The following is a 10,842-nucleotide window of genomic DNA, read 5'->3' as shown; positions in this document are numbered from 1 at the left end:
TTTTTGGGCTGGATCAGGTGGTTTTGGGTGTCCTGCCCACTGCTGTATCCCCCTTTGCAGCTCTCTGTCCCTTCCCAAGGACACGGGGGTGGCTTTGTCCTTCTCAGCAGCAGAAGGTGGGACAGGGGGGGGTCTTCGCTTGCATCGTGAGCCCACGGCTTTCACCCACGGAGGTGCCCACACTTTGCGGCTGTGCTGGTGCCAGGCTCTGCGTCCTTCTCCCCCTGGGGGGCTCAACTTTGATTCTGGAGGCAGGGGACAGCCAAGCTGCTCCTGCTACCACCCACCAGCTCCCAAATGCCATCGGTGGCACCAGGTCCAGCCCCAGCACCAGGGGCGCTTGGCCAAACCCAGGAGGGTGGCCAAAGACCCAAAAGGAAGGGTCCTGGCACAGCCCCGCACACGTCCTGCCCTTCACCCCACCAGCAGCCACAGGGCACGAGCTGGGGGTCCCCAACACCCCGCAGCACCTCCTGGGGCAGAAACAAAAGGGCAAAAACCCTTTTTTTCGGGAGTTTGGCAGTACCTGGCTGCTGCTCCAGCACGGTGCTGCTCCGGGAGCCTGCTGGCTGTGCTGCTGGAGCAGGACGGGGCAGAGCAGAGAGGAGGCTCCGTGCGGCCGCCCGGCTCTCCTGCGCACTGGTGCTGATCCGCTCTTGCAAAACATGAAGAAGAGCCTCCAGGAATGTGAAGGAAATCTAGCCTGAAACCTCTGTTCACTCCTGGCTAGCGACTGAAGAATAAGCGAGATGAGATTTTTTTATTTTTTATTTTTTAATTTTTTTTTTTTTTTAAGGCCTTTGTTTTGTTTAGGGTTAAACGGCAGATTGGCTTTTCCAAATCACTTCCAGACGCGCTGAAACCGTGGCATGCAACACCCCGCTGCCGGCAGCCTGGCAGCTGGGCTCTTGCGCAAGCCGGTGCCCCACATCTCCCTCACCCCACGTCCCACATTTCGGGCTGGGGGCTCGGCCACGTCCCCTCGGAGAGGGGCTCGGAGCCGGGTACCCGTGGCCGTGGGCACCTTTCGCACCCAGCCTGGGGGTGCCGGGGAGCACGGAGAGGTCCCCGTGCTCACAAGCTGCTCCCGCAGAGCTCACAGCTCTGTGCCAAGGGCAGGAGGAAACTTCAGACCACCTAGCCTGGCTCTTGGCACATCTCTGACAAAATATCCGTGGGCTGGAAGGGGGGGGAACAAGCAGCCGGGAGGCAGCGTGCCACGGGCACGGCGCGTGCGGCCGCAGCGTGGCCGTGCCAGCCCCAAGCAGAGCAGCTCAGGGCAGTTTTTGGCTGCTGTCGTCCTGCCGGTGATGCCACCGTTCCTCAAAAGTGCCTAAGCCACCAGGGCTGCGTTTCTTTGGATGTGAAGGGATCTGAAAATCAAGGGGAAATTTCTCCGGCCATCCCCGAGAGCCCCACCGGGGTATTGCCGGGGGAAGAGGGCTCGCCCCTGCCTCCAGCCCAAGGCTGCTCCTGACCCCGAGCGGCGAAGGCTGGCCAAAACACACACACGAAAGGAGTCGTAAGAAAAATAAACGCCAAGCCCCAGGCATCCCCGTCCCCCTGCAAACACGCAGCAAATCTAAACACTTCCCCGGGGCTGCGGGAGGCTCTGGCAGACTTCAAGTAGCCAGAAAAGGGGCTTGAAAGAAAAAAATAAAAAAAAAGAAGGAAAAAAAAAATAAAAAAAAAAAAGAAGGAAAAAAAAATAAAGAAAGAAAAAGAAGGAAAAGGAGGGAGACAAAAAAAATGAATAGCCCTCCTCCTTGGGAGGAAGGGAACCGGGTAGCGGCGTCCACACCGGTCCCAACCCAGCCCTCCCCAGGCGGCTTCTTCCTGCCTGTGCCTGGGGACGCCCCCCTTCCTCTTCCTCCTCCTCCTCCTCCTCCCCCTCATCGCCTCCTCCTCCTCCTCCTCTTCTCCCTCTCCCTCTCCTCCTCCTCCTCCTCCTCCTCCTCCTCCCCTTCGCCCCGCTGATTGGTCCACCCCGGCTATATTTTGCCCCTTCCAGCCCAGCATCATCCCAAAAGTTTTTTTTTGGGGGGAAAGGGGGAAAAAAAAAAAAAAAAAAAAAAAAAGAACAAGAAACAAAACAAAAAAAGGGCAAAAGAAAAGAAACCAAAACAAAACAAGCCGACCCCCAGATCCCCCCCTGAAGGCGAGGGAAGCGAGCGGCGGCGCTCCTTGCTCGGCGGCTGCTGGAGCCGGTGGGACGCAGCGGGGACTCGATTCTCTCTCCGGCACCCGCTCGGGTCGGACACAAAGTGCTGTCCAGCTGGAATGAATATATCTGAGTCAAACTACTGCCGAGAGGAGATATCGCAACCCCGGGGCGACTGTTCATGGGTCACCGCCGCCGTGCCGGCCGCTGAGCCCGGGCTCGCCTTCGCGCGCCCCCCGGGAGCTGCATCACCCTCCAGCCGCACGCCCAGCCCCGAGCCAAACTTCGCCTTTGGCCCCGGTGCTACGGCTCCCGGTGCGGCCCCCGGCGCGGCCCCCAGCCGTACGCCCAGTCCCGAACCGGGCTATGGATACAGCCCCCCGGCGGGTCGCACCGAAGGCAAGGCCGGCGAGGATTCCCGTATCCGCCGGCCCATGAACGCCTTCATGGTCTGGGCGAAGGATGAGCGCAAGCGGCTGGCGCAGCAGAACCCCGACCTGCACAACGCCGTGCTCAGCAAGATGCTGGGTGAGCGGGCTGGGGCGGCACGGAGAGGGGGAGACGGGGATGGGGGATGAGGGATCGCGGGGTTGGGGTTGGTGGGGTGCGGGGTTGGGGGTGTGGGTTGCCGGTTTGGGGTGGCGGGATAGCTGTGATGTAGGGATGGGGGTGTGGGGTGCCAGGGAACGGGGCTGGGGATGTGGGTTGGAGAGGTACGGGGTGTGGGGATGTAGGATTTGAGGCTGTGGGACTCATAGATACGGGGCTGGGGGTGTGGGGTGCCAGGGAATGGGGCTGGGGATGTGAGCTGGGGAGGTACGGGGTAAGGGGATGTAGGATTTGAGGCTGTGGGAGTCACAGATACGGGGCTGGGGGTGTGGGATGCCAAGGTATGAGGCTGGGGATGTGGGCTGCAAAGGTATTAGGGAATGGGGATGTAGGATGTGGGGCTGCAGGACTCACAGATAAAGGGCTGGGGGTGTGGGGTGCCAGGGTACAGGGCTGAGGATGTGGGCTGTGAGGGTACGGGGTATCAGAATGTAGGATTTGAGGCTGTGGGACGCACAGATACAGGTCTGGGGTTGTAGGATGCCAGGGTACAGGGCTGAGAATGTGGGCTGCAGAGGTACGGGGTATGGGGATGTAGGATGTGGGGCTGTGGGACGCACAGATATAGGGCTGGGCATGGGGACTACATGGGTATGGGGCTGGGGATGAAGCAGTGCAGGGCTGGGGACACGGGCTCCAGGGGTGTGGGGCAGTGGGATGCAAAGATACAGGGCTGGGGATGTAGGTTGCTGGGGTATGGGGCTGAGGATGTGGGCTGCAAAGGTTTAGGGCTGCAGGATGCAGGGATACGGGGCTGGGAATGTGCATTACAAGATATGGGGCTGGGATGCACAGATACAGGGGTATAGGGCAGTGGGATGCAAAGATACGGGGCTGGGGATGTAGTTTGCTGGGGTAAAGGGCTAAGAACGTGGGCTGCAAATATATAGGGCTGCAGGATGCAGGGATATGGGGCTGGGGACGTGGGGTACACAGCTATGGGGCTGAGGACGTGAGCTGCAAGAGTGCGGGGCTGCAGGATACAGGGACACGGAGCTGCCTGTGGATGGCAGGGGTATGGGGCAGCGGGATGCAGGAATACGGGGCTGGGGACGCAGGCTGTAGGGTACGGGGTGTCGGGATGTAGGCTGTGAGAGTATGGGGCTGTGGAGTGCAGGCTGCGAGGAGACGAGGCAGTGGGATTAGGGGAAGGGCAGGGGAGAGGCTGGAAGGGGACAGGACTGCGGGATGGCGACCGAGGATATAGGGCTGCAGGGACGGGGAGCTGCGGGACGTGGGCTGTGAGGTTAGAGGGTTGTGGCAGGCAGCCCCTGAGGATATGGGACCAAAGGATGCAGGGATGTCGGGCTGTGGGACCAAGGGCTGCGGGGCGCAGCGCTAACAGTCCGTGGGATTTGGTGTTGTAGGATGCGGGACACCGAGGCTGTGGGATGCGGGGATGCAGGGAAGGCTGTGGGATGTGGGAACACGCAGCTGGGGAGATGCAGGATGCGGGAATACGGGGCTGCAGGATGCGGGGTACACGAGCAAAGGATGCGGGATGTGGGAACACGGGAAGCAGGATATGGGTAGACGGAGCCGCAGGATGCGGGGCTACGGGAAGCAGGATATGGCCAGCTGGGGCAGCAGGATGCAGGGACACGGGGCTGCGGGGCGCAGGGACGGGGGGTTCGGGATACGGGGCTGCAGGGCACGGATTTGGGGACAGGAATTTGGGCTGCAGAGGTGCAGGGCTGCGGGGTGGGATGCAGGAAATTGGACACCCCAGGGTTGTAGGGGGAATCTGGTCCCCCACTTCCCCGGGGTTTTGCACCCCTGTTCCCCCCTGCACCAAAGCACCGGGCACGCGGGGACAACCCCGCTCGGGGTCCCGCTCCCCGTCCCCAATTTGTGCCAGCACCGGGACCCAGCTCAGGCACGGAGCTTGTCGAGGGACCCCCAACACCCTGTGGGTGCCCCCTCCTCGTGTGCCCCCTCCGGCCGCTCTCACAGAGCTTCGTTTCCCCCTTTCCAGGCCAGTCGTGGAAGGCGCTGAGCGCCAGCGACAAGCGTCCCTTCGTGGAAGAGGCCGAGCGGCTGCGAATCCAGCACCTCCAGGATCACCCCAACTACAAGTACCGCCCGAGGAGAAAGAAGCAAGCCAAGAAAATCAAGAGGATGGAACCCAATATCCTCCTCCATAACCTTTCCCAGCCTTGCAGTGACAACTTCAGCATGAGTCACCACGGCGGCAGCCAGCCGGGCCACCCCCAGCCTCCCCCACTTAACCACTTCAGAGAACTCCACTCCATGGGGTCGGATATTGAAAACTATGGCTTGCCAACTCCTGAGATGTCTCCCTTGGATGTCTTGGAACAGACCGAGCCGGCGTTTTTCCCTCCGCACATGCAGGATGACTGCAACATGATGCCCTTTCGCGGCTACCACCACCATCACCAGATGGAGTTTCCCCAGGAGAAGTGCATCGGGCGGGACGTGGCCGTGCCCTATGCGCAGACCCCGTCGCACTTGGCCGACGCCATGAGGACTCCCCATCCCTCCAGCATATACTACAACCAGATGTGCTCGGGGACTCAGAACGGGCTTTCCGCCCACCTGGGCCAGCTCTCGCCCCCGCCCGAAGCCCACCACATGGAGAGCGTGGATCACTTGAACCAAAGCGAGCTGTGGACGGACGTTGACCGCAACGAGTTCGATCAGTATTTGAACATGAGCAGGACTCGTCCCGACGCCTCGGGACTCCCTTACCACGTCTCCCTCTCCAAAGTGACTCCTAGAAGCATCTCCTGCGAGGAGAGCAGCTTGATATCCGCCCTGTCCGACGCCAGCAGCGCCGTTTATTACAGCCCCTGCATCACCGGTTAGGTTGGCCCCACCGTGCCACGTGCTCACCGTGCGAGAGCCCCGGCAGCGCCCGCTCTCCATCCGAACCGAGAAGCCATCCTCCTTTAACCACGAGCTCCATAATATTTAGAGTATCTCATTAAATGCATCGCTTTCTTTTTTTCTCTCTCTTTTTTTTTTTTTTTTTAAAAGAAAAACAATCAATCATGCTGAACTCACTGATATACCGTATGCCTATATAACACATAGACGCCTTTCCAAAGCAAGGTTAACGCACGCACTAGCCTGCCCGCTGCTCTCCCTGCCCTCTCGGCGGGGCTCAGCTGCAGCTCCCGACCAGTTCGGGGGCGTTTTTAGGCGAACTACAGTGAATCCTGCCTGAAACAACTACTAACAGGACGACCAGAGCCGCCTGCCCCACTATCTAACCCCGGGGCAGGCGAACTCACGCAGGGGGGGAGACTTTAGGAAGCCTTTGCAGGGGCCGTGGAAGACTCGGTGCCCAGTAGTGGTGGTCTTTAGGACAGTTTTTACTGTATTCTCAGCAATATATTTTAATTGGGCAACAAAACTATATTTTTACTAAGCATTTTTTTTTATATATAAAATGATATTTAATGTCTTCGTCGTTGTTTTTTTGGTTTTTTTTTTTTTTATTATTAGACTTTTAAAAAAATAAATCAAGGGATATCCATGAGATCTAAAGCATTTATGTAGCAAAGCTGGATTTAAAAAAAAAGAAAAAAAAAAGAAAAAAAATGAAGAAAAAAAAAAAAGGGGGGGGAAAGGAGATATTTTGTGAAAAGGGAATGACAATGTAAATATTGTGGAACAATCGACTGGAATTTTGTACAAAAGAAAAATACGACTGCAAACACTTTTATTGTCTAGAACTGTAAGGAGAGCAAACTGTTTGATACTGGTTAATTATTAAAACATCTTCAGCTAATTGCTCCCATCTTGTGCGCTTGTTGTGTGAACACATATTTTCCGCAAATCCATGTTGTCCCAACCATTTCCAGATTGCTGTATCCGTTGATGAATGTTCTGACAACCTGGCAGGCTGCGCGGATTCGGGGGCTGCCGCCAGCCGCCTCGGGCTGGGCGCGGGGCCGCGGCTCCGGCAGCGCCCTACGGGGCCGGGGGGGTGCTCGTGGCCGACCCCCGTGCCCACCGATGCGCCCTGCGGGAGAAAGCAGCTGTTCTCAGATACACGGCATCTAATAAAACCTGCCATATCCTCCTCTCGAGCCATGCCTTCGTGTGGTTATTACCCCGGGCCGGCGGGGCGGTGGGGAGGGGGAAGGCGTCGCCGCGCGCTCGCCCCGTTTTCCTGCGAAATGGCCCCAAAATCGAGTCCGTTCTCTCCAAACTCTCAACGCATTCACTCACAGCATCCTCATTGGAGCTCCCAAACCCTCCCAGCTGCCTTCCTGCCCAGGTGACAGAGGGTCCTCCCTTCTCCTGTCCCCACCAAGCACCCCCCATCCCGGCCCTGCACGCCCCGTTGCGCACGGCTCTTGGTGCTAGAGGCAGCGCTTGCGACCCCCAGGTCGGAGAAGCAGAGCTGACAATCTGTTGCATAAAACGCTGGTGGCATCCGTTCCTTGAACGATGAGTGATTTAAACCAGGCTGATATAGCCAAAAAAGGCTATTAAAGAAAAAAAAAAATGAATAGAAGAAGAGTTTTTTGTTGTTGTTGTTGGCAAAGAATTGCCTTTTAGGGGAAATGGATATTTAACAAATGACATTAATTTTCGAGCTTCTCCTAAATTAAATTCACATTAGTGTTAACAGGACTAAATCCTGACTCACTTTTTTTTATGTGAAGTGCTAATAAAACGAACCCGTTTGGGGGCTGGCGATGCGTTCCCATTAAACGGCAGAAACGAACCTCATTGTGTTGCCATATACAGTATGTAAAAAGGGGGAATACATGGAAAAATGACATCATTACCTACACGGGAGGGCTGGCGGCCGGCCGCGAGTGGTGTGTCCGACGTGTGCCAGAATCGGAGCTGAAACAAACAAACAAAACACGAAATGAGAAGCATCCTGTGCCGCCGCCGATGACTATGAAAGGAAGCAGCCTTCTATAGGCTCCGTCCCGCGCCGGTCCCAGCAGCAGCCCGAGAGGAAGGAGACGAGGGATAAAAAAGAAAAGCCCTGACTTCTTTTCCAGGTACCTTCCCCGCGAGCATGCGATCATTTCCTGCGATTAAGGAGCATCGCTCCAGCCGCCCCGCGCCCCTCTGCCCGCAGCGCCCGGGGGAAGGCGGCGGCGTGGCAGGGCGCAGAGGAAGCCTCGGGTGATTTTTCTGCAGCAGAAATCCCCTGCCTTCCCCGTCGCTGGCTCCTCGGGCCGTGCCAGGCTCCCAGCTCGCAGGGCAGGAAGCCCCGGGGTGGTTTTCAGCTGCTGCTCTTTGCTCTGGAGACGGTGGGATCCGACGTGCCCTTGTTTTAGGGTGCCCAGGGATGGGCGTGCGCTGGTTTCCCAAAGCACCTGTGCTGTAAAATTGTTGAAAATGTGGCCCTGTCGTGAGCTGGATGGAGTAGGGTGTCCTCACTTTGTGCCCAAGGATGCTCCACAAAGTCAGGGCAGGTACCAGCAGGCAGGAACCCGCAGTGAGGGCTGGTTATCCCGTTATCCCTCCTCAGCATCACCCCACAAATACATCACTCAGGTACAGACACAGGTCCCCAGCACCAAAATCCCTGCCCTGCACACCCCCAGGTGGCACCCGGGGTTCCCTCCTTGCTGAATGCCCACGGACAGCAGCGAGCACAGCACCCTGCCCCAGAGACACAACGCGGTGCCATCGCTGCTGCGGCGCTCTGAACGCACACAGTGGTGCTGGGGCAATTCGTGGTGGTGCTGGGGCAATTTGTGGTGGTGCTGGAGCAATTTGTGATGGTGCTGGGGTGATTTGCAGCAGCCAGAGCTGTCCCTGGACAGACAGACAACCAGCCCAGGATACCTCGCTGGTGGCTCTGGCTCTGCATCCAGCCAAGCTCCCCGTGCCATGCTCCCACACCGCTCCACAGCTCCCAGCAAAACCTTCGCCTCCTCCTGCACAGCACCCTGCCAACCCCCCGCCGCCCCGAGCCGTGTGTTTTTATTAATAATAAAGCCTAATTGCAAGCGAGCCCGTGAACAATGCTCGACTCCCCCCCGTCCCGCTGGCCAGCCCTACGCCAGGTTGCGGCCAGCGGGGAAATGAGAAAGAAGGAAAATGAGCGAGGAAGAAAACAGGAGCCCAGGTTTGGGTCAGATAACAGGAGGCAGAAGGGCTGGTGCCAGACGATGGTTTCTGGCCAGACCCTGCGGTGATGCTGCTCACTGCTTTGTGAAGCCTTTTTCACCTAACCCTGCCTTTTGGGTGTCAAACACATCAAAAAGCATCCTCAGTGGCTGGACCGGGACCTGCCCTCCAGCCTGGTGCCTCTGTGGGCAGCTTGATCCCAAACCACCAGCGTTTTTGGCAGCAGGGGGGAGGTTTCAGCCACCCCGGCCCCATTTCTGGCACGAGGCAGGAGGGCTGCATGGCACCCAGGCTGCTCCAGCCCCGTTAGCACAGGCGCTCTCTCCAGCCACTCGTTGCGTTAGGACCGATGGCAAAACCACCTCCTGTGTTCCCCTGGCATCAGCCCTTTGGATTTGTGTGGGTTTGCTCAGTTTTGGGGCCAGATAACAGAGCCACGATGCGGGCAGCTCAAGAGGGAGGCAATCTGTGCCCCACAGCACCCGGGGGGCTCAGCCTGGCCGCCCCCATCACCTCCCTCTGTCCTGTGGGCGCATCCTGCGCCGCTCGCTGGGGCCAGCGGCGCACGTGGGGCGAGTGCTTTTATTTTTAACATCCTCTCCTTCCCTGCCCCCAGCCCCTTCTGGCCCAGCCGAGGCCAGGAAACAACAGGCGGGCGTTTTATTTCGCTGAGAGCCGGCCGAGGGGTGGTCAGGTGTTGCATGGAAATGGAAATGGACTTTGCTGGAATAGTTTGGGGATGATTTCACTGCTGTTATGGCTCAGGCTGGGGCTGTTACCACGCAGCCCCTTTCTGATTTTTATGACTTAATCTCTCCAAAGCTCCGTGCCTGATGGCTTCGGACTGGGGAGGAGGAGCGAGGGGCTCTTAGCAGGTCGTTACCGCAGAAATGTGGGGGAAGAATTTGACAGGTATATCTAAAAACTGACAGGCGCATCCTGCCGCCTTGCCTGGGGACGGCTGCGGGGTCGGGAAGGGGAGGCAGCCCCAGGACCTGCGTGGCTGTGGGCTGGTGGTGGCTGCTCCACATCCCCTGGGGCTCTGGGGCTGTGGCTCCCCCTGGACTCGCTGCTCCCATGCACCAGGGTGCACTTGTGCGCACCGCGCACACCCGCCCTGCCCTCCCCGTGCCACCTGCCACGGGGCTGCGGTGTGATCATGAGTGTGTGTGCATCCAAAAACACGTGTGTGCAAGCACGTGTGTGTGTGTGCACCAACACGTGTGCATCTGAGCGTAGACGCATTGCTGCGTGCGCCCACGCGTGCACAAATGTGTGCACATCCCCGTGTTTTGGTGTGCATGCAGCTGAGCGCGTGTGTGTGCAAAGCACGTGTCCATTTTATTCTTTTTTTTTTAATCTGTTTTTTCTATCTGCACATGTGTGAACCTGCACGTGCATCCATGCGTGTGCCTCTGTGTGTGTGCGCACACCCGTGTGAGCACATGGATGCGCATCCGTGTCTCCCGGCACCCGCGCGTGCACGCATCTGTAGCCATGTGCACACGCGTGTGTGTGTGTGTGTGTGTGTGTGTGTGTGTGTTCTGCTGGAGGCTCGCTGGTCAGGTTTATAGCCCTTCTGGTTTTTTTTATGGCATTATAGAGTGCTCGATGACATCACCCAAATATTAAAACAGCATGTGCCAGCCGGACCGTCCCGGCAACGCGCAGCTCCGGGCTCGGCGCTCCCCAGGCTGAAGCCAGCAGCGGCCCCGGGGCACCCGCGGGCGGCCGGAGCCGTCCTCGGTGGAGAGCAGCAGGGGAGGGAACGGTGGCACGCGCCCGGGGACGCGCAGCATGGATGAAGTCATCTCTGCTGGGACTCGGAGGGGGAGTTTGAGCCTCTCAGTCCATGCCGAGTCCCGCATCAGGGCCCCAAACCCCTGCAGCAGGCAGGGGCACCCTTATTTTGGGTGCTTGGAGCCTCCCGTCGCTGCGTCGGAGGGAAGGGGAGGATGCTGTCGGTGCGGTGCCGTGGGTCCCTGTCCCACCCCGTGGCACAA

The 10,842-nt window shown here is 58.5% G+C and overlaps 1 protein-coding gene across 1 annotated transcript; it reads left to right on the top strand.

The window, feature by feature from the left end:
- The first annotated feature begins 2,037 nt into the window (after positions 1–2,037).
- On the top strand, positions 2,038–6,527 carry SOX18 (SRY-box transcription factor 18). The gene is made up of 2 exons (XM_082773467.1): positions 2,038–2,689; positions 4,746–6,527. Exons 1-2 carry the CDS (start codon positions 2,281–2,283, stop codon positions 5,594–5,596), a joined length of 1,260 nt encoding a protein of 419 aa, XP_082629593.1. The 5' UTR covers positions 2,038–2,280; the 3' UTR covers positions 5,597–6,527.
- Positions 6,528–10,842: the final 4,315 nt, after the last annotated feature.

Source organism: Aythya marila (assembly GCF_965140915.1).
Source record: "Aythya marila genome assembly, chromosome: 16".
Lineage (NCBI taxonomy): Eukaryota > Metazoa > Chordata > Aves > Anseriformes > Anatidae > Aythya > Aythya marila.
This window is presented reverse-complemented; position numbering and strand designations above follow the sequence as displayed.